Raw genomic sequence first — 23,995 nt, 5'->3', positions numbered from 1 at the left:
GGGCAGAAAATCATGTGTTAGCACTGTCAGCTGTGTTCATCCCGGGAGTGGACAACTGGGAAGCAGACTTCCTCAGCAGACACGATCTGCACCCGGGAGAGTGGGGACTTCATCCAGAAGTCTTCCACATGATTGTGGTCCATTGGGAAAGACCAATGGTGGACATGATGGCGTCCCGCCTCAACAAAAAACTGGACAGGTATTGCGCCAGGTCAAGAGACCCTCAGGCAATAGCTGTGGACGCTCTGGTAACACCATGGGTGTACCAGTCAGTGTATGTGTTTCCTCCTCTGCCTCTCATACCAAAAGTACTGAGAATTATACGGCAAAGGGAAGTAAGAACGATACTCGTGGCTCCGGATTGGCCAAGAAGAACTTGGTACCCGGAACTTCAGGAGATGCTCACGGAAGATCCGTGGCCTCTACCTCTAAGACGGGACCTGCTTCAGCAGGGACCGTGTCTATTCCAAGACTTACCGCGGCTGCGTTTGACGGCATGGCGGTTGAACGCCGAATCCTAAGGGAAAAAGGCATTCCGGAAGAGGTCATCCCTACCCTGGTAAAAGCCAGGAAGGAGGTGACTGCAAAGAATTGGCTTCAGTTCCTGAAGTCCAGACTTTTGTAAAAGGAGTACTACATATACAGCCCCCGGTTGTGCCCCCAGTGGCACCGTGGGATCTTAATGTAGTTTTGGATTTTCTCAAATCCCATTGGTTTGAGCCACTCAAATCGGTGGATTTGAAATATCTTACATGGAAAGTAACCATGCTACTGGCCCTGGCTTCAGCCAGGAGAGTGTCAGAATTGGCGGCTTTATCGTATAAAAGCCCATATTTGATTTTCCATTCGGACAGGGCAGAACTGCGGACGCGTCCTCACTTTCTGCCTAAGGTGGTTTCAGCGTTTCACCTGAACCAGCCTATTGTGGTGCCTGCGGCTACTAGCGATTTGGAGGATTCCAAGTTGCTGGACGTTGTCAGAGCATTGAAAATATATATTTCAAGGACGGCTGGAGTCAGAAAATCTGACTCGCTGTTTATACTGTATGCACCCAACAAGCTGGGTGCTCCTGCTTCTAAGCAGACGATTGCTCGTTGGATTTGTAGCACAATTCAACTTGCACATTCTGTGGCAGGCCTGCCACAGCCTAAATCTGTCAAGGCCCATTCCACAAGGAAGGTGGGCTCATCTTGGGCGGCTGCCCGAGGGGTCTCGGCATTACAACTCTGCCGAGCAGCTACGTGGTCAGGGGAGAACACGTTTGTAAAATTTTACAAATTTGATACCCTGGCTAAGGAGGACCTGGAGTTCTCTCATTCGGTGCTGCAGAGTCATCCGCACTCTCCCGCCCGTTTGGGAGCTTTGGTATAATCCCCATGGTCCTGACGGAGTCCCAGCATCCACTAGGACGTCAGAGAAAATAAGATTTTACTTACCGATAAATCTATTTCTCGTAGTCCGTAGTGGATGCTGGGCGCCCATTCCAAGTGCGGATTTTCTGCAATACTTGTACATAGTTATTGTTACAAAAAAATCGGGTTGTTATTGTTGTGAGCCGTCTCTTCAGAGGCTCCTACGTTTGTCATACTGTTAACTGGGTTCAGATCACAAGTTGTACGGTGTGATTGGTGTGGCTGGTATGAGTCTTGCCCGGGATTCAAAATCCTTCCTTATTGTGTACGCTCGTCCGGGCACAGTATCCTAACTGAGGCTTGGAGGAGGGTCATAGGGGGAGGAGCCAGTACACACCACCTAGTGGTCAAACTTTTAAATTTTGTGCCCTGTCTCCTGCGGAGCCGCTATCCCCATGGTCCTGACGGAGTCCTAGCATCCACTACGGACTACGAGAAATAGATTTATCGGTAAGTAAAATCTTATTTTAAGCTGTATATGTGCATAATCCCCCGCCATTATACAGATAAAAAAGCGGGAGAAGTCCGCCGAGAAGGGGGCGGGGCTATCTTCCTCAGCACACCGACGCCATTTTCTCTTCACAGCTCAGCTGGAAGACAGCTCCCCAGGCTCTCCCCTGCAGTTTCCAGGCATCAAGGGTAAAAAAAGAGAGGGGGGGCACTAAATTTAGGCGCAAACTATATATAAAAGCAGCTATAGGGAAAATCGCTTTTGTTAGTGTAAATCCCTGATTATATAGCGCTGTGGTGTGTGCTGGCATACTCTCTCTGTCTCCCCAAAGGACTTTGTGGGGTCCTGTCCTCAGTCAGAGCATTCCCTGTGTGTGTGCGCGGTGTGTCGGTACGGCTGTGTCGACATGTTTGATGAGGACGCTTACGTGGAGGCGGAGCAGGAGCCGATAAGTGTGATGTCGCCCCCTGCGGGGCCGACACCGGAGTGTATGGATATGTGGAAGGTTTTAACCGACAGTGTCAACTCCTTACATAAAAGGTTTGACGACGTGACAGCCACGGGACAGTCTGCATCTCAGCCCGCACCTGCCCAAGCGTCTCAGAGGCCATCAGGGGCTCAAAAACGCCCGCTGACTCAGATGGCAGACACAGATGTCGACACGGAGTCTGACTCCAGTGTCGACGAGGATGAGATAAATGTACAGTTCACAAGGGCCATCCGATGTATGATTACGGCTATGAAAGATGTTTTACACATTGCTGACCTAAACCCGGTTACCACAAAAAAGGGTATTATGTTTGGGGAGAAAAAGCAGCCAGTGACTTTTCCCCCATCTGATGAGTTAAATGAATTGTGTGAAGAAGCGTGGTGTTCCCCTGATAAGAAACTAGTAATTTCTAAGAGGTTACTGACTGCGTACCCTTTCCCGCCAACAGATAGGTTACGCTGGGAGACATCCCCTAGGGTGGACAAGGCGCTCACACGCTTATCAAAAAAGGTGGCACTGCCGTCTCAGGATACGGCCGCCTTAAAGGAGCCTGCAGATAGAAAGCAGGAGGCTATCCTGAAGTCTGTGTATACACACTCGGGTACTATACTGAGACCTGCTATTGCTTCAGCATGGATGTGTAGTGCTGCAGCAGCATGGTCTGATTCTCTGTCAGATAACATTGATTCCCTTGACAGAGATACTATTTTGCTAACTATAGAGCATATTAAAGACGTAGTCTTATATATGAGAGATGCACAGAGGGACATTTGCCGGCTGGCATCTAGAATTAATGCAATGTCCATTTCTGCCAGGAGAGTATTATGGACTCGGCAGTGGACAGGTGATGCTGATTCTAAAAGGCACATGGAAGTTTTGCCTTATAAGGGTGAGGAACTGTTTGGGGACGGTCTCTCGGACCTCGTGTCCACAGCAACAGCTGGGAAGTCGACTTTTTTACCTCAGGTTCCCTCACAGCCTAAGAAAGCACCGTATTATCAAGTACAGTCCTTTCGGCCTCAGAAAGGCAAGCGGGTAAGAGGCGCGTCCTTTCTGCCCAGAGGCAGGGGTAGAGGGAAAAAGCTGCACCAGACAGCCAGTTCCCGGGAACAAATATCCTCCCCTGCTTCCACTAAGTCCACCGCATGACGCTGGGGCTCCACAGGTGGAGCCAGGTGCGGTGGGGGCCCGTCTCCGGAACTTCTGCGACCAGTGGGTTCGCTCACGGGTGGATCTCTGGGTTCTACAGGTATCTCAGGGATACAAGATGGAGTTCGAGACATCTCCCCCTCGCCGTTATCTCAAATCGGCCTTGCCTGCTACTCCCAAGGAAAGGGAGGTAGTACTGGCGGGAATTCACAAGCTGTACCTCCAGCAGGAGGTGATCAAAGTTCCTCTCCTTCCACAGTGACCAGGTTACTATTCCACAATGTTTGTGATATCGAAACCAGACGGTTCGGTGAGACCCATTCTAAATTTGAAATCCTTGAAACGCAGCCGCGGTAAGTCTTGGAACAGACAGGGCGGTTATTGCAAGCCTGGAAGAGGGGGATTTTATGGTGTCACTGGACATCATGGAGGCTTACCTAAATGTCCCCATTTACCCACCTTACCAGGAGTACCTCAAGGTTGTGGCCATTACCAATTCCAGACGTTGCAGTTTGGTCTGTCCACGGCACCGAGGGTGTGTACCAAGGTAATGGCCGAAATGATGATACTCCTTCGAAAGACGGGAGTTATAATTATCCCGTACTTGGACGATCTCTTTATAAAGGCGAGGTCCAAGGAGCAGTTGTTGATCGGTGTAGCACTATCTCAGGAAGTGTTACAACAGCACGGCTGGATTCTGAATATCCCAAAGTCGCAGCTGATTCCTACAACGCGTCTGTTGATATTGGGCATGTTTCTGGACACAGAACAGAAGAAGATGTTTCTCACGGAGGAGAAGGCCAAGGAGTTGTCATCTCTGGTCAGAGACCTCCTGAAACCAAAACAGGTGTCGGTGCATCATTGCACGCAAGTCCTGGGAAAGATGGTAGCTGTTTACGAAGCAATTCCCTTCGGCAGGTTCCATGCAAGGAACTTTCAGTGGGACCTGTTAGTCAAGTGAGGATCGCATCAAGTGAGGATCGGTGTCTCTGCTGTGGTGGCTGCAGAGTGCTCATCTTCTCGAGGGCCGCAGATTCGGCATTCAGGACTGGGTCCTGGTGACCACGGATGCAATCCTCCGAGGTTGGGGAGCAGTCACTCAGGGAAGAAACTTCCAAGGACAATGGTCGAGTCAGGAGACTTCCCTACACACAAATATGCTGGACCTAGGGGCCATTTACAATGCCCTAAGTCAAGCAGAACCCCTGCTTCAAAACCAGCTAGTGCTGATTCAGTCAGACAACATCACGGCTGTCGCCCATGTAAACCGACAAGGCGGCACAAGAAGCAGGATGGCGTTGGCAGAAGCCACAAGGATTCTCCGATGGGCGGAGAATCACGTGCTAACAATGTCAGCAGTGTTCATTCCGGGTGTGGAAAACTAGGAAGCAGACTTCCTCAGCAGGCACGACCTCCACCTGGGAGAGTGGGGACTTCATTCAGAAGTCTTCACGCAGATTGTAGACCGTTGGGAACGGCCACAGGTGGACATGATGGCGTCCCGCCTCAACAAAATGCTAAAAAAGTATTGCGCCAGGTCAAAAGACCCTCAGGCGATAGCTGTGGACGCACTAGTGTCACCGTGGGTGTATCAGTTGGTTTATGTGTTCCCTCCTCTTCCTCTCATACCCAAGGTACGGAGGATAGTAAGTAAGAAAGGAGTAAGAACTATATTCGTAGTTCCGGATGGGCCAAGAAGAACTTGGTACCCAGAACTACAACAAATGATCTCGGAGGACCCACGGCCTCTGTCTCTCAGACAGGACCTGTTACTGCAGGGGCCCTGTCTGTTCCAAGACTTACCGCGGCTGCGTTTGAAGGCTTGGCGGTTGAGCGTCGGATCCTAACGGAAAAGGGCGTTCCAGATGAAGTGATTCCTACGCTGTTAAAGGCTAGGAAAGACGCTGCCTGAAGTTCAGACGTTCTTAAGGGAGTGCTGCATATTCAGCCCCTTTTCTCTGACGTCCTAAGTGGATGCTGGGGACTCCGTCAGGACCATGGGGATTAGCGGCTCCGCAGGAGACAGGGCACAAAAGTAAAAGCTTTAGGATCAGGTGGTGTGCACTGGCTCCTCCCCCTATGACCCTCCTCCAAGCCTCAGTTAGATTTTTGTGCCCGGCCGAGAAGGGTGCAATCTAGGTGGCTCTCCTAAAGAGCTGCTTAGAGTAAAAGTTTTGTTAGGTTTTTTATTTTCAGTGAGTCCTGCTGGCAACAGGCTCACTGCATCGAGGGACTTAGGGGAGAGAAGTGAACTCACCTGCGTGCAGGATGGATTGGCTTCTTAGGCTACTGGACACCATTAGCTCCAGAGGGAGTCGGAACACAGGTCTCACCCTGGGGTTCGTCCCGGAGCCGCGCCGCCGACCCCCTTGCAGATGCCGAAAAGTGAAGAGGTCCAGAAACCGGCGGCAGAAGACTTTTCAGTCTTCATAAGGTAGCGCACAGCACTGCAGCTGTGCGCCATTGTTGTCAGCACACTTCATAGCAGCGGTCACTGAGGGTGCAGGGCGCTGGGGGGGGCGCCCTGGGCAGCAATGATAGTACCTTATTCTGGCTAAAAATACATCACATATAGCCCCTGGGGGCTATATGGATGTATTTAACCCCTGCCAGGTCTCAGAAAAACGGGAGAAGAAGCCCGCCGAAAAGGGGGCGGGGCCTATTCTCCTCAGCACACAGCGCCATTTTCCCTCACAGAAATGCTGGTGGGAAGGCTCCCAGGCTCTCCCCTGCACTGCACTACAGAAACAGGGTTAAAACAGAGAGGGGGGGCACTTATTTGGCGATATGACTATATATATTAAAATGCTATAAGGGAAAAACACTTATATAAAGGTTGTCCCTGTATAATTATAGCGTTTTTGGTGTGTGCTGGCAAACTCTCCCTCTGTCTCCCCAAAGGGCTAGTGGGGTCCTGTCCTCTATCAGAGCATTCCCTGTGTGTGTGCTGTGTGTCGGTATGTGTGTGTCGACATGTATGAGGACGATGTTGGTGAGGAGGCGGAGCAATTGCCTGTAATGGTGATGTCACTCTCTAGGGAGTCGACACCGGAATGGATGGCTTATTCAAGGAATTACGTGATAATGTCAACAGAGACGGCCGGCAAACAAAATAGTACCTGTCCAGGCGTCTCAAACACCGTCAGGGGCTTTAAAACGCCCATTTACCTCAGTCGGTCGACACAGACACAGACACGGACACTGATTTCAGTGTCGACGGTGAAGAAACAAACGTATTTTCCTTTAGGGCCACACGTTACTTGTTAAGGGCAATGAAGGAGGTGTTACATATTTCTGATACTACAAGTACCACAAAAAAGGGTATTATGTGGGGTGTGAAAAAACTACCTGTAGTTTTTCCTGAATCAGATAAATTAAATGAAGTGTGTGATGATGCGTGGGTTTCCCCCGATAGAAAATTATTGGCGGTATACCCTTTCCCGCCAGAAGTTAGGGCGCGTTGGGAAACACCCCTTAGGGTGGATAAGGCGCTCACACGCTTATCAAAACAAGTGGCGGTACCGTCTCCAGATAGGGCCGTCCTCAAGGAGCCAACTGATAGGAGGCTGGAAAATATCCTAAGAAGTATATACACACATACTGGTGTTATACTGCGACCAGCGATCGCCTCAGCCTGGATGTGCAGAGCTGGGGTGGCTTGGTCGGATTCCCTGACTAAAAATATTGATACCCTTGACAGGGACAGTATTTTATTGACTATAGAGCATTTAAAGGATGCATTTCTATATATACGAGATGCACAGAGGGATATTTGCACTCTGACATCAAGAGTAAGTGCGATGTCCATATCTGCCAGAAGATGTTTATGGACACGACAGTGGTCAGGTGATGCAGATTCCAAACGGCACAAAGAAGTATTGCCGTATAAAGGGGAGGAGTTATTTGGGGTCGGTCCATCGGACCTGGTGGCCACGGCAACTGCTGGAAAATCCACAGTTTTTACCCTAAGTCACATCTCTGCAGAAAAAGACACCGTCTTTTCAGCCTCAGTCCTTTCGTCCCCATAAGAGTCATATCTGCCCAGGGATAGAGGAAAGGGAAGAAGACTGCAGCAGGCAGCCCATTCCCAGGAACAGAAGCCTCCACCGCTTCTGCCAAGTTTCTCAGCATGACGCTGGGGCCGTACAGGACCCCTGGATCCTACAAGTAGGATCCCAGGGGTACAGATTGAAAGTCGAGACGTTTCCCCCTCGCAGGTTCCTTAAGTCTGCTTTACCAACGTCTCCCTCCGACAGGGAGGCAGTATTGGAAACAATTCACAAGCTGTATTCCCAGCAGGTGATAATCAAAGTACCCCTCCTACAACAAGGAAAGGGGTATTATTCCACACTATGTTGTGGTACTGAAGCCAGAAGGCTCGGTGAGACCTATTCTAAATCTGAAATATTTGAACACTTACAAAGGTTCAAATCAAGATGGAGTCACTCAGAGCAGTGATAGCGAACCAGGAAGAAGGGGACTATAGGGTGTCCCAGGACATCAGGGATACTTACCTCCATGTCCCAATTTGCCCTTCTCACCAAGGGTACCTCAGGTTCGTGGTACAGAACTGTCACTATCAGTTTCAGACGCTGCCGTTTGGATTGTCCACGGCACCCCGGGTCTTTACCAAGGTAATGGCCGAAATGATGATTCTTCTTCAAAGAAAATGGACGACCTCCTGATAAGAGCAAGGTCCAGAGAACAGTTGGAGGTCGGAGTACCACTATCTCAAGTAGTTCTACGACAGCACGGGTGGATTTTAAATAATTCCAAAACCGCAGTTGTTTCCGACGACACATCGGCTGTTCCTAGGGATGATTCTGGACACAGTCCAGAAAAGGGTGTTTCTCCCGGAAAAGAAAGCCAGGGAGTTATCCGAGCTAGTCAGGAACCTCCTAAAACCAGGAAAAGTGTCAGTGCATCATTGCACAAGGGTCCTGGGAAAAATGGTGGCTTCTTACGAAGCGATTCCATTCGGCAGTTTTCACGCAAGAACTTTTCAGTGGGATCTGCTGGAAAAATGGTCCGGATCGCATCTTCAGATGCATCAGCGGATAACCCTGTCTCCAAGGACAAGGGTGTTTCTTCTGCGGTGGCTGCAAAGTACTCATCTACTAATGGGCCGCAGATTCGGCATTCAGGAAGGGTCCTGGTGACCAGGGATGCCAGCCTGAGAGGCTGGGGAGCAGTCACACAGGGAAAAAATTTCCAGGGAGTGTGATCAAGTCTGGAGAATTCTCTCCACATAAATATACTGGAGCTAAGGGCAAGTTACAATGCTCTAAGCTTAGCAAGACCTCTGCTTCAAGGTCAGCCGTTATTGATCCAGTGGGACAACATCACGGCAGTCGCCCACGTAAACAGACAGGGCGGCACAAGAAGCAGAAGGGCAATAGCAGAAACTGCAAGGATTCTTCGCTGGGCGGAAAATCAGGTGATAGCACTGTCAGCAGTGTTCATTCCGACGCCCGGGAGAGTGGGGATTTCATCGGGAAGTCTTCCACATGATTGTGAACCATTGGGAAAGACCAAAGGTGGACATGATGGCGTCCCGCCTGAACAAAAAACTGGACAGGTATTGCGCCAGGTCAAGAGACCCTCAGGCAATAGCTGTGGACGTTCTGGTAACACCGTGGGTGTACCAGTCAGTGTATGTGTTCCCTCCTCTGCTTCTCATACCCAAGGTACTGAGAATTATAAAACGTAGAGGAGTAAGAACTATACTCGTGGCTCCGGATTGGCCAAGAAGGACTTGGTACCTGGAACTTCAAGAGATGCTCACAGAGGACTCATGGCCTCTGCCGCTAAGAAGGGACTTGCTTCAGCAAGTACCATGTCTGTTCCAAGACTTACCGCGGCTGCGTTTGACGGCATGGCGGTTGAACGCCGGATCCTAAGGGAAAAAGGCATTCCGGAAGAGGTCATTCCTACCCTGGTCAAAGCCAGGAAGGAGGTGACCGCACAACATTATCACCACATGTGGCGAAAATATGTTGCGTGGTATGAGGCCAGGAAGGCCCCACGAAGAAATTTCAACTCGGTCGATTCCTGCATTTCCTGCAAACAGGAGTGTCTATGGGCCTCAAATTGGGGTCCATTAAGGTTCAAATTTCGGCCCTGTCGATTTTCTTCCAGAAAGAATTGGCTTCAGTTCCTGAAGTCCAGAAGTTTGTCAAGGGAGTACTGCATATACAACCCCCTTTTGTGCCTCCAGTGGCACTGTGGGATCTCAACGTAGTTCTGGGATTCCTCAAATCACATTGGTTTAAACCGCTCAAATCTGTGGATTTGAAATATCTCACATGGAAAGTGACCATGCTGTTGGCCCTGGCCTCGGCCAGGCGAGTGTCAGAATTGGCGGCTTTGTCTCACAAAAGCCCATATCTGATTGTCCATTCGGACAGGGCAGAGCTGCGGACTCGTCCCCAGTTTCTCCCTAAGGTGGTGTCAGTGTTTCACCTGAACCAGCTTATTGTGGTACCTGCGGCTACTAGGGACTTGGAGGACTCCAAGTTGCTAGATGTTGTCAGGGCCCTGAAAATATGGGTTTCCAGGACGGCTGGAGTCAGGAAAACTGACTTGCTGTTATCCTGTATGCACCCAATAAACTGGGTGCTCTTGCTTCTAAGCAGACGATTGCTAGTTGGATGTGTAGTACAATTCAGCTTGCACATGCTGTGGCAGGCCTGCCACAGCCAAAATATGTAAATGCCCATTCCACAAGGAAGGTGGGCTCATCTTGGGCGGCTGCCCGAGGGGTCTCGGCTTTACAACTTTGCCGAGCAGCTACTTGGTCAGGGGCACACCCTGACTGAGGAGGACCTGGAGTTCTCTCATTCGGTGCTGCAGAGTCATCCGCACTCTCCCACCCGTTTGGGAGCTTTGGTATAATCCCCATGGTCCTGACGGAGTCCCCAGCATCCACTTAGGACGTCAGAGAAAATAAGAATTTACTTACCGATAATTCTATTTCTCGTAGTCCGTAGTGGATGCTGGGCGCCCATCCCAAGTGCGGATTGTCTGCAATACTTGTACATAGTTATTGTTACAAAAATCGGGTTATTATTGTTGTGAGCCATCTTTTCAGAGGCTCCGCTGTTATCATGCTGTTAACTGGGTTCAGATCACAGGTTGTACAGTGTGATTGGTGTGGCTGGTATGAGTCTTACCCGGGATTCAAAATCCTTCCTTATTGTGTACGCTCGTCCGGGCACAGTATCCTAACTGAGGCTTGGAGGAGGGTCATAGGGGGAGGAGCCAGTGCACACCACCTGATCCTAAAGCTTTTACTTTTGTGCCCTGTCTCCTGCGGAGCCGCTAATCCCCATGGTCCTGACGGAGTCCCCAGCATCCACTACGGACTACGAGAAATAGAATTATCGGTAAGTAAATTCTTATTTTTTTTGTGCCTCCAGTGGCACCTTGGGATATCAAGGTGTTGGATTTCCTAAAATCACATTGTTTTGAGCCACTTCAGACCGTGGAGTTGAAGTATCTCACGTGAAAAGTGGTCATGCTTTTGGCCTTGGCTTCGGCTAGGCGTGTGTCAGAATGGGCGGCTTTGTCATGTAAAAGCTCTTATCTGATCTTCCATATGGACAGGGCAGAATTGAGGACTCGTACCCAATTTCTCCCTAAGGTGGTATCGGCGTTTCTTTTGAACCAACCTATTGTGGTGCCTGCGGCTACTCGGGACTTGGAGGATTCCAAGTTGCTGGACGTAGTCCGAGCCCTGAAATTCTATGTTTCCAGGACGGCTAGAGTCAGAAAAACTGACTCGCTGTTTATCCTGCATGCAACCAACAAGCTGGGTGCTCCTGCTTCTAAGCAGACTATTGCTCGCTGGATCTGTAGCACGATTCAACTTGCACATTCTGCGGCTGGACTGCCGCATCCTAAATCAGTAAAAGCCCATTCCACGAGGAAGGGGGCTCTTCTTGGGCGGCTGCCCAAGGGGTCTCGGCATTACAACTTTGCCGGGCTGCTACCCGGTCGGGGTCAAACACGTTTGCAAAATTCTACAAGTTTGATACCATGGCTGAGGAGGACCTTGAGTTTGCTCATGCGGTGCTGCAGAGTCATCCGCACTCTCCCGCCCGTTTGGGAGCTTTGGTATAATCCCCATGGTCCTTACGGAGTACCCAGCATCCACTAGGACGTCAGAGAAAATAAGAATTTACTCACCGGTAATTCTATTTCTCGTAGTCCGTAGTGGATGCTGGGAGCCCGTCCCAAGTGCGGATTTTCTGCAATACTTGTATATAGTTATTGCTTAACTAAAGGGTTATTGTTATGAGCCATCTGTTCAGTGAGGCTCAGTTGTTATTCATACTGTTAACTGGGTATAGTTATCACGAGTTGTACGGTGTGATTGGTGTGGCTGGTATGAGTCTTACCCGGGATTCCAAATCCTTTCCTTGTAGTGTCAGCTCTTCCGGGCACAGTTTCCCTAACTGAGGTCTGGAGGAGGGGCATAGAGGGAGGAGCCAGTGCACACCAGATAGTACCTAATCTTTCTTTTAGAGTGCCCAGTCTCCTGCGGAGCCCGTCTATTCCCCATGGTCCTTACGGAGTACCCAGCATCCACTACGGACTACGAGAAATAGAATTACCGGTGAGTAAATTCTTATTTTTCCCGCTTTGGCTGCCGTACTGTTCCGCCCCACACCTGAGGAGGTGGACTCTAACAGCGGGTGCCATTTTAAAAGCACACACACTCTCTGATTCAGAGCTGAATGACAGGAGGAAGCTGCGCAGCATACAAAGGAGGGATAGGATTTTTCACACAGCCTATCTCATCCTGATAAGTATACTGGCGGAGATTAGGCAATATGTGTTCAGGGTTAGATCAGTTTTCTGTATCACCCCCTTTTCATACTAACTGTCTGAATTTTCTCTCAGCCTAGCTCACCCTAATAGGTTTAAAGGCGGGGATTAGGCAATATGTGTTAAGGATTAGAACTCTGCTTTACCCTTTTATTCATATGGTCTGTCACACTTAGTGATACCTTTAGACAAAAGGGAAAGTTATTAGTGTTTATTAGACTGTTGTTTATTTACTGTGTATTTGCACCATGGCCAGTAAACCAGACAAACCTGCAAAAGGGAAGGCAGGTTAAGTAGTTTACTTTGGAACCACATTGAGAACATGCAAACTTCCAGAAGGTAGCATGGGCCCAGGTACCATCTGTAGTTCATGCTCTGGGACGCCTGTTGCGGAGCAACCAGGTGGCTCCACATATCCGTCCATGTCTATGTGGGCAAGAACCATGGCAGATGCCATGGCTTCACTTGGCTTGACTTGCATCAATCCAGGACGGGTACAGCCCCAGGGGAGTCGGAAGAACCCCCTTGAGCCAGATCTATGGGTAGATGTCTTTCTGATTTGGCACAATCCTTAAATGAAATTGTGACCTCGTCGGAATCCAGACCTACAAAACGGTTACAGACACCGCCCGCTCTAGGAGTTTGATTCAACTGAAAGTCCCTTGGAGGAAGGTGAGGTGGGTCCTGAGTGGGAAGACACGTCTGCCTGACACGTCCACAAGTTTAGGGGTCCACTTGTTAATCGAGGCCATCCGCAAGACTCTTAACCTTCAAGAGGTAGCTGTGGCGGACAGTTCAACCTCGTTATTTAAGCGACAGAAGAGGCATGTCGCTCTATTTCCATTGTATTCTCATTTTGAAGGAGGCCTGGCTTAAACCAGACTCAAAATTTTTGGCTCCTAAAAGTCTAAGATATTTATATCCTTTTGCTGAAGAAGATACAAAACACCCCCTAGGGTCGATGCCCCTATTTCACATATTGCCAAGGCGACGGTCATTCAGTATGTATAATCGGTCTCTTTAAAGGATGCTACCGAAGATTGATGCAGTCCTTAAAACTTTCCTCATACGTCTTAGAGGATGCTGGGGACACCATAAGATCTATGGGGTATAGACGGGATCCGCAGGAGACATGGGCACTTTAAGACTTTCAAAGGGTGTGACCTGGCTCCTCCCTCTATGCCCCTCCTCCAGACTCCAGTTTAGAATCTGTGCCCAGGCAGACTGGATGCACACTGAGGAGCTCTAATGAGTTTCTTGGAAAAATGCTTTGTTAGGTTTTTTTATGTTCAGGGAGCACTGCTGGCAACAGTTTCCCTGCATCGTGGGACTGAGGGGAGAGAAGTCAGACCTACTTCTAGTGAGTTTAAAGGCTCTGCTTCTTGGCTACAGGACACCATTAGCTCCCGAGGGTTTGGAACACTAGGTACGCCTAGGGGTTCACTCCCAGAGCCCGCCGTCACCCCCCTTGCAGAGCCAGAAGTCAGACGACAGGTGAGTAGAAGAAGAAAAGAAGACTTCAGTGACTGCTTCTGAGGTACCGCACAGCGAGCGATCGCGCTGCGCGCCATGTTCCCACACACAGCGGCACTGTAGGGTTCAGGGCGCGGGGTGGGGGGCGCCCTGGGCAGCATAAAAATCCTCTGTATAGGCTGCCAAAGTCATATTGGTGTGCCTTGGCACTAAATTTGAACCCCCGCCAGCGGTTTTATTTTAAAGAGCGGGCTGAAGCGCGCCGTGCAGGGGGCGGGGCTTAGCCCTCACAGCTCTCCACAGCGCCATTTTCTGTCCGGAGCTGCAGAGACGCTGGTCCTTCCTCACCACTGACAAGTAACAGGGTGCAAAACGAGGGGGGGCACAGCAAGTTTGGTGCAAAATTAAGTGTTTAAAAGCTCTGCAGGGTCTGAGGCATTATATAGTAAAGTTTCAGAACCGGGACAGGCGCTGGGTTGTGAGCTGGCAAACTCCCTCTGTGTTTCTCTGACAGGCTTTACTGTGGGTCTGTCCCCCTTTTGGCCCAGTGTGTCTGTGGGTGTCGGTACAGGTGTGTCGGCATGTTTGAGGCGGAGTGCTCTTCCCAGGAGGAGACTGTGTTAGGGGCAGAAACGGCTGTGGGAGTGACCCTGTCGGCACCGCCGACTCCTGACTAGGTAAATGTTTTGAATGCTAATGTGACTCTTATTAATAAGAGATTAGATAAATCTGAGTCTCAGAACCAGGTATGGAAAAAGTCTGTGGAGGATGTGTTATCACAGGTCCAGACCCCCTCGGGGTCACATAAATGTTCGTTTGCTCAGTTAGCAGACACAGATTCCGACACGGCACTGACTCCAGTGTCGACTATAGTGATACCAGATTAGACCCAAAATTGGCAAAGAGCATTCAGTACATGATTGTGGCAATAAAAGACGTGTTGCATATATCCGAGGACCCTGCTGTTCCTGATACTAGGGTCTGTATGTACAAGGGAAAGAAACCTGAGGTAACGTTGACTCCGTCTCATGAACTGAATACCCTCTTTGAGAAAATGTGGGAAAATCCTGACAAAAGTTTCTGATTCTCAAAAGGATTCAGGTGGTGTATCCGTTCCCCTCTGGGGATAGAGAAAAGTGGGAGTCATCCCCAATTGTGGACAAGGCTCTATCACGGTTGTCTAAAAAGATGGCTTTACCGTCTCCTGACACGGCAGCCCTTAAGGATCCTGCGTATCGTAGACAGGAAAATACGTTAAAATCCATTTACGTCACCACAGGTACACTGCTCAGACCAACCATCGCATCTGCGTAGGTGAGTAGTGCTATCGAAAAGTGGGCAGATAACTTGTCATCTGATATAGATACCCTAGATAGGGATAGTATCCTGTTAACTCTGGGTTATATCAAGGACGCTGCGGCCTATCTAAAGGAGGCGGCGAGAGATATAGGCATTTTGGGATCAAAAGCCAATGCAATGGCGATTTCAGCTAGGAGTGCATTGTGGATTCATCAATGGAATGCTGATGCTGACTCTAAGAAAGCTATGGAGTCTCTCCCATATAACGGTAGCGTCTTGTTTGGTGAGGGTCTCACTGATTTGGTATCTACGGCTACCGCGGGTAAGTCGTCATTTTTGCCTTATGTTCCTCCACAACAAAAGAAAGCTCACCACTTTCAGATGCAGTCCTTTCGGCCAAATAAATACAAAAAAGGCCGAGGTTATTCCTTCCTTGCTAATAGGGGAAGAGGAAAGGGTAAAAGATCTCCGGCCGTGGCAGGTTCCCAGGAGCAGAAGTCCTCCCCGGCTTCTGCCAAATCCACCGCATGACGCTGGGGCTCCCCTGCGTGAGTCCGCACCGGTGGGGGCACATCTCAAGCTCTTAAGTCAATTCTGGTCTCGTTCGGCCCTGGACCCATGGGTTTTATAAATAGTGTCCCAGGGGTACAAGACGTTCCCCCTCACCGATTTTTCAAATCGGCCTTACCAGCTTCTCTTCCAGACATGAAGGTTGTATGCGATGCAATACAGAAGTTGTGTCTAAATCAAGTCATTATCAGGGTTCCCCCGTCACATCAGGGAGAAGGTTTCTATTCAAGCCTGTTTGTGGTCCGGAAACCGGACGGCTCGGTCAGACCAATTCTGAACCTGAAGTCCCTCAATCTTTACCTAAGAAAATTCAAATTCAAGATGGAATCTCTCCGAGCAGTGATCTCCAGTATGGAGGAAGGGGATTTCATGATGTCGGTCGACATAAAGGATACCTACTTACACGTCCCCATATATCCTCTGCATCAGGCTTACCTGAGGTTTGCTATTCAGGATTGTCATTACCAATTTCAGACGTTGCCGTTTGGTCTGTCCACGGCTCCGAGGTTTTTCACCAAAGTAATGGCGGAAATGATTGTTCTCCTTCGCAAACAAGGAGTCACAGTTATCCCTTAATTGAACGATCTCCTGATAAAGGCGAGATCCAAAGACAAGCTGGAGCAGGACATTGCGCTCTCCCTGACGGTTCTGCAGCAACATGGTTGGCTCCTAAACTTGCCGAAGTCACAGTTGAATCTGACGAAACGGCTGTCGTTTTTGGGAATGATTCTGGACAGAGGGTTTTTCTTCCAGAAGTGAAGGCTCTGGAAATTCAGAGTTTGGTCAAACAAATTCTGAAACCAGCGAGAGTATCAATCCATCAGTGCACTCGATTGCTAGGGAAGATGGTGGCGGCCTACGAGGCTATTCAATTTGGCAGATTCCATGCCAGAGTGTTTCAGTGGGACCTATTGGACAAGTGGTCCGGATCCCATCTGCACATACACCGGAAAATAATCCTATCCCCCAAGACCAGAATCTCACTCCTGTGGTGGCTGCACAGCTCTCACCTCCTAGAGGGACGCAGGTTCGGGATCCAGGACTGGATCCTAGTAACCACAGATGCGAGTCTCCGAGGCTGGGGAGCAGTCACACAGGGGGAAACCTTCCAGGGAAAATGGTCAAGCCAGGAAGTTTGTTTACACATAAACGTTCTGGAGTTAAGGGCCATTTACAACGGCCTTCTTCAAGCGTAACGTCTTCTTCGCAACCTACCCGTCCTAATACAGTTGGACAACATAACGGCAGTAGCGCACATAAACCGCCAGGGCGGAGCAAAGAGCAGGGCGGCAATGGCATACAAGCGCTCTGTCAGCAATCTTCATTCCAGGAGTGGACAACTGGGAAGCAGAATTCCTCAGCAGACACGATCTCCATCCAGGAGAGTGGGGTCTTCATCAAGAGGTCTTCACAGAAGTGACAAGTCTTTGGGGAATTCCTCAAATAGACATGATGGCGTCTCGCCTCAACAAGAAACTTCAGAAATATTGTTCCAGGTCGAGGGACCCTCAAGCAATAGCAGTGGACGCGCTGGTGATACCAGGGGTGTTTCAGTCGGTGTACGTTTTTCCTCCGCTTCCACTCATTCCAAAGGTGCTAAAGATCATAAGAAGAACAAAAGTTTAGGCGATCCTCATTGTTCCGGACTGGCCAAGGAGGGCTTGGTATCCAGATCTTCAGGAATTACTCATAAGAGATCCCTGGCCTCTTACTCTATGAGAGGATCTGTTACAGCAAGGGGCCGTGCGTATATCACGACTTACCGCGGCTAAGTTTGACGGCTTGGCAGTTGAACGCTGAATCCTAGCCCGAAAGGGTATTCCCAGTGAAGTCATTCCCACACTACTTCAGGCTAGAAAAGGAGTAACGTCTAAACATTATCACCGTATTTGGAGAAAATGTGTGTCTTGGTGTGAATCCAAGAAGGCTCCTACGGAAGAATTTCAGCTAGGGCGTTTCCTCCATTTCCTGCAAGCAGGTGTGGATGCGGGCCTACTAAAGTTAGGCTCGATTAAAGTACAAATTTCGGCCTTATCGGTTTTCTTTCAAAAACAATTGGCCTCCCTTCCAGAAGTTCAGACTTTCGTGAAAGGAGTTTTGCATATCCAACCTCCATTTGTGCCCCCAGTGGCACCATGGGATCTTACCGTGGTGTTGCATTTCCTTTGGTCACAATGGTTTGAACCTTTACAGAAGGTAGAGTTGAAATTTCTCATTTGGAAAGTGGTCATGCTATTGGCCTTAGCATCCGCAAGTCGGGTGTCTGAGTTAGCGGCTTTGTCTCACGAGTCCTTATTTAATCTTCCATGAAGATAGAGCGGAGTTGAGGACTAGTCAACAATTTCTGCCGAAGGTGGTTTCATTGTTCCACATGAACCAGCCTATTGTGGTATCGGTGGCTACTGACGCCTTCGCGGAGTCAAAATCTCTCGATTTTGTCAGGGCCTTAAAGATTTATGTCGCCAGAATGGCTCAACTTAAGAAAACGGAAGCTCTGTTTGTCCAGTATGCTGCTGACAAGATGGGACGCCTGCTTCCAAGCAGACTATTACACGCTGGATCTGTAATACGATTCAGCATGCTCATTCTACGGCTGGATTGCCGTTACAGAAATCAGTGAAGGCCCACTCTACCAAAAAGGTGGGCACATCCTGGGCGGCTGCCTGGGGGGTCTCGGCATTACAACTCTGCCGAGCAGCTACTTGGTCGGGTTCAAACACTTTTGCAAAATTGTATAAGTTTGATACCCTGGCTGATGAGGACCTCATGTTTGGTCAATCGGTGCTGCAGAGTCATCCGCACTCTCCCGCCCGTTCTAGAGCTGTGGTATAAACCCCATGGTTCTTATGGTGTCCCTAGCATCCTCTAGTACGTATGAGAAAATAGGATTTTAATACCTACCGGTAAATCCTTTTCTCTTAGTCCGTAGAGGATGCTGGGCGCCCGTCCCAGTGCGTACTGTATCTGAAGTTATTGGTTGTGGTTACACACAGGTTGTGTTACAGTTTTTGTCAGCATAGTGCTGCAAGTTCTTCGTGCCATTGGCTTGTGTTCTATTGAATGCCACGTTCTGCGGCATGATTGAGGTGTGAGCTGGTAAGATGCTCACCGTGGTTTAACAATATATCCTTTCCTCGAAATGTCCGTCTCCCTGGGCACAGTTTCCTTAAACTGGAATCTGAAGGAGGGGCATAGAGGGAGGAGCCAGGTCACACCCTTTGAAAGTCTTAAAGTGCCCATGTCTCCTGCGGATCCCGTCAATACCCCATGGTTCTTATGGTGTCCCCAGCATCCTCTATGGACTAAGAGAAAAGGATTTACCGGTAGGTATTAAAATCCTATTTTTACTTTCTCGGGTATTTCTTTACGACCTATCCTTGCAAGTGCTTGGGTCCTTAAAGCTGTGGATGACTGGCTAGCAAGGGTAGTTACCGGTCTGCAGTCCGATGATCCTTCAGAGGCTATTCAATTAGCAGAACAAATTGCCGAAGCACTTGCTTATGTTGGCGAGGCCCTATTGGACTCTGTTTCTCTCCAATCTAGGGTGTCTGCTCTGGCGGTTACGGCTAGACGATCACTCTGGCTTCATGCGTGGGAAGCAGACTCTGATTCAAAGCAGACCTTTACCGCCATTCCCTTTTGAAGGGGAATTTTTGTTTGGCTCAGAGTTTACAAAAATTATTTCGAATACTATGGGGGGCAAAAGTCCCTTTCTTCCAGTAGCCACTCAGAAGCCCAAATCTACAAGCTTTCAGTCCTTTCGCACCCAAGAGGCAGCTTCCAGTCATTTTGGAATTTTTCTAGATCCACTCGTAGAGGAAATCAGTCAACCCGTAGACCTCCCGCCAAGACTGCCGATAGCAAGCCACATGACGGTGTAAGGCTTCAGGGGAAATCATTGGTGGTTGGGGCCCGTCTACTTAAATTCAGAGACCAGTGTCTCCAATCCAGCTCAGATCATTGGGTAATTGGGGTGCTACCTCGAGGAAACTCCTCCCAACCAATTTTTCGTCACTCCCCTTCCTTCCGACTCCAGTCTTTTTGTTGTAAACAAACTGGGCGGTTAGTTTCGACCAATTCTCAACCTCAAGTGTCTAAATCCATACCTTACAGTGGAAAAATTCAAGATGGAATCCATTTGTTCAATCATCCGTGCAATGGAAGTGAATGAGTTTTTGGCTTCCATAGATTTAAAAGACGCATACTTACATGTCACCAACACCTTCTGTGATTTGCAGTAGACTCTTGCCATCTTCAATTTTAGGCTCTCCCATTCGGCCTGTCTACGGCACCACGTGTGTTCACAAAGGTAATGGCTCACATGGTTGCGGTATTGAGATGTCAGGGGGTAAATATTACTCCGTACCTGGACGACCTGTTACTGAAGGCTCCATCAGAGTCACTTCTCCACCAACATTTCACACTCGCAGTAATCACCCTCTGCTCCTTTGGGTGGCAGTGAATCTACCAAAGTCATCCCTCCTTCCGTCCCAGGAGATAATGTTTCTGGGTCTCCTCTTTGACACCAGGAATCAGAGGGTGTTACTACCCAAGGACAAAGTTCAGGATCTGCAGTCACAGATATGAATTCTTTTGCAACTACCTCTGGTTTCAGTGCTCAGTTGCATACAGGTGTTGGGCAAAATGGTAGCGACCTTCGAGGCGGTGCCGTATGCCAGATTCCATGCTCGGCCTCTTCAGGCTCAACTTCTCGGACATTGGTCACAGACGTGACAACCTGGATGTGCAGCTTTTTTGGTTATCAGTCCAGACCAGGCAATCTTTTCTGGCTTCGGAGTTCCAATCTGTCCAAGGGGGCTCCCTTCACCATTTGGTCCAGCATTTCCAAGGTCTCCGGACCACTCAGAAATCGTCCCTTCAGATCAATATTTTGGAATTGAGGGCAATCTGTTATGCACTGGTTCAAGTGTAGCTACTTGTACAGGGTCAGTCAGTACACATTCAATCGGATAATGCCACCGCAGTGGCATACATCAACAAACAGGGCGGAACTCGAAGTTGGAGAGCCATGAAGGAGGTATCGCATATTCTCAACTGGGCGTAGTCATGGATTCCAGCCATTTCAGCAGTCCACATACCGGGAGTGGACAACTGGGAAGCGGATTTCCTCAGCCGCCACACGATTCATCCAGGCGAATGGGAACTTCATCAGGAGGTGTTCCTCTCACTAGTGTCTCGGTGGGGAATTCCAGACATCGATCTCATGGCATCCCGTCTCAACAAGAAATTATATCAGTACGGGTCTATGTCTCAGGATCCTCATGCATCTTTGGTCGACGTCATGCTCCTTTGAGGTTCCAGCTGGGTTATGTATTCACTCCTATACCTCTACTTCCGCGTCTGCATCAACAAATTCATTGAGAGGGACTGCCAGTCATTCTCATCGCACCAGATTGGCCTCGGCGCCAATGGTACACTCTTCTACGCAGCATGGTTACCGAGGACCCTTATCGCCTGCCACTGCTTCCGGATCTTCTCCTTCAAGGACCTTGTCGCCACCACGATTTACCTCCACTGGCTTTGAGGGCATTGTTCTTGACTTCCACATCTTAAGATCAAAGGGTTTCTCTCGTGCTGTCGTGAAAACAATGCTCCAGGCTAGGAAACCAGTCACTTCGCTGATTTATCACAGAGTTTGGCGTATTTACATAGCTTGGTGTGAACGACGAAAACTTTCCCCTGGCATTTTTCGTTTGTCAGGTCTTCTGTCCTTCCTTCAGGAAGGTCTGACGAAGGGTCTCCATCTTTCCTCGCTTGAGGGTCAGGTTTCGGCCTTGTCTGTTCTTTTTCAAAAGAGATTGGCTACCTTACCAGAAGTCCAGACATTCCTTCAAGGGTCCTTGAGGATTCAACCTCCTTATGTTCTTCCAGTTTCTCCTTGGGATTTAAATTTGGTTCTTACGGCTCTTCAGAAGCCCCCCTTTGAGCCTCTTGAGTCAGTTGAATTACATTTTCTCACTCTTAAGGTTGTGTTCCTTTTTGGCTATTGCTTCGGCTTGGCGAGTTTCCGAGTTAGTGGACACTGTTGGTCTCCCATGATGATCGGTTGTTTTAAGTACTAAACCCTCTTCTGCCAAAGGTGGTTTCTAAATTTAATCTCAACCAGGACATTTTTCTTCCTGCCTTTGGTTCCAATTTAGCTGATGAGGATAAACATTTGGCTTTACTGGATGTGGTTCGGGCTTTGCACGTTTTATCTTTTTGTACGGACTCTTTGTTAGTTTTGGTTGACGCTTCTAAGCGGGGTTGGCCAGCCTCCAAAAATACGGTGGCTCGTTGGGTTACATCTGCTATTCATCAGGCTTATGTTTCATCTGCTGTTCTGGTTCCTGTTCCACTGCGGGCTCACTCGAATAGAGCTATTGGTGCTTCCTCGGCTGTTCATGGGGGCGCTTCTTTTGAGCAGCTCTACAGAGCGGTGACCTGGTCGTCTGTGCATACCTTCACAAAGCTCTACTGTTTCCATACGTTTGGTATGGAGACTGCCTTTGTTGGGCAAACTGTTTTGCAGACTGCTTTGCCGTCCACTTCTCCCTCCTCTTCTTCTTAGATTGCTTTGGGATATCCCCTTAGTAAGTGCGCAGCGTCCCCCAGATTGATGAAGGAGAAAAGAGGATTTTTTACTTGTCTCCAAGTCCATCTGGGGGACACTGCGATCCCACCCTTTCTTTTTGCGAGTCTGGTTTATTTGTTACTGGTTTATGCTCTCTCCCGGCTTGGCTAATCGTTAACTGAGGGCTGAGTGGTGGAGAGACTGTACATGGGAGGGGTTACAGAGGGGAGGAGTCACTTTTTTAATAGGTTCTGTGCCGAACTCCATACTACACACTCTAACCCCTTAGTAAGTGCGCAGCGTCCACCAGATGGATGGTGAGTAAAAAATCCTCTCTTTTTATGGTAAACATGAAAAATGTGGCAAAATATATAGATAAGCGTCTAAATTATAACGGTATGTACTGTACATACGTCATTTGTGTGCAATCCATGTATGCAGGTTTTAAGAGAGAACAAAGCAGAACCAGGAATTGGTGTTACCTTTTTAGATGTAGGTGTTCTGTACACAGACATTGGAGGAGATGTATCAAGCCTTTTAAAGAGTGGTGTGACTGATCAGCTTCTACCTATGACCTTATAGATTGTTACTTACAACAGGTGGCCCTCCAAGCCTTTGCTTGCTGTTCCCTGCTACTTCTTGCTTTGTAATAAAAAGTTAGATTTTTAGAGATTGTAGCACTTGTTTAACATGCCTGTTGGTATTTTATTATAGCATGGTGCCTCTTTCATTGATTAAATACCGTACCTGTATATTAATTTAACTTGCTGCTCAAAGCATAATGTGTGATCCTTTTGTAGGAAAGGGGCCATCTAGTTCGGCCATTGAAGTGTATCAGATTGCCTATCACAGAGCTTAAAGCTGGTTGGTTACTATGTGCAACTTTCTCCACTCTTTAGGCTGCATGATACATCTAACTCATTGTACAAATGTATTCACCACGTGAATGCAGCACATGCAGTTATTCTTCTGTGTCTCTATTGGATCAGACATATAGTGAACAAATTAATATGCAGAATGTGTGTAGGCAGGATGTAGATGTTACACAGTTGTTCATACTCTGGGCTTAATTCAGTTAGGAGTGATGGGGTGAGTTGCCCTTGTAACGGCATAAAAATGTCTGCAATAGCAGTTGAACTTGCCACCCTTGTGGGCTGATCTCGCCCTGGACTCTCTTGTATTTTGTATGCAGCAAAGGAATTTGACTGATATTGTTTGCCTTATAATGTTTCCTTTGCTTCATAACAGGTACCCTCCAGGAGTATCAGAAACGCATGAAAAAATTAGACCAGCAATACAAAGAGAGATTGAGAAATGCTGGTAAGAAAACAAGAGCACTTTTATTTTTTTGTATGTATACCCCTTCATGGCAACGGTATTCCCTGATCGCAATGGCCTCTTTCAGCAGGATAATGTGATCTGACATGCTACAAAAATTGTTCAGGAATGCTTTGAGGAACATGACCTCATGTTTAAGTTGTTGATTTGGCCTCCAAATTTCCAGATCTCAATTTGATTGAGCATCTGTTTGATCCTCACAGCTTACATGACTTAAGGTGGGTACACAGTGTCCGATATATCGGCCGTTCTATTGAACGGCCGATATATCGCGGGTCCGTCGGCCAGTGTGTACAGGCGATATGTCTGTGAACTCTGTCATTTACAGACATTTTGCGTCGGCCCCACAGCACAGCCGACGGCTAATGTATCTACCGATATATTGGCGCTTCGCTGTGTGTGTACGGGCG

At 48.7% G+C, this 23,995-nt stretch overlaps 1 protein-coding gene across 4 annotated transcripts in view; it reads left to right on the top strand.

The window, feature by feature from the left end:
* Positions 1-23,995, top strand: part of SUDS3 (SDS3 homolog, SIN3A corepressor complex component) — a 201,229-nt gene that overhangs the window by 74,903 nt on the left and 102,331 nt on the right. For all 4 annotated transcript variants that reach the window (XM_063964312.1, XM_063964313.1, XM_063964315.1 and 1 more), the window contains one exon: positions 23,496-23,567. In XM_063964312.1, coding sequence (XP_063820382.1) covers positions 23,496-23,567 — 72 coding nt within the window. The remainder of the gene's footprint in view (positions 1-23,495; positions 23,568-23,995) is intronic.

Source organism: Pseudophryne corroboree, chromosome 1 (genome assembly GCF_028390025.1).
Source record: "Pseudophryne corroboree isolate aPseCor3 chromosome 1, aPseCor3.hap2, whole genome shotgun sequence".
Taxonomy (NCBI): Eukaryota; Metazoa; Chordata; class Amphibia; order Anura; family Myobatrachidae; genus Pseudophryne; species Pseudophryne corroboree.
This window is presented reverse-complemented; position numbering and strand designations above follow the sequence as displayed.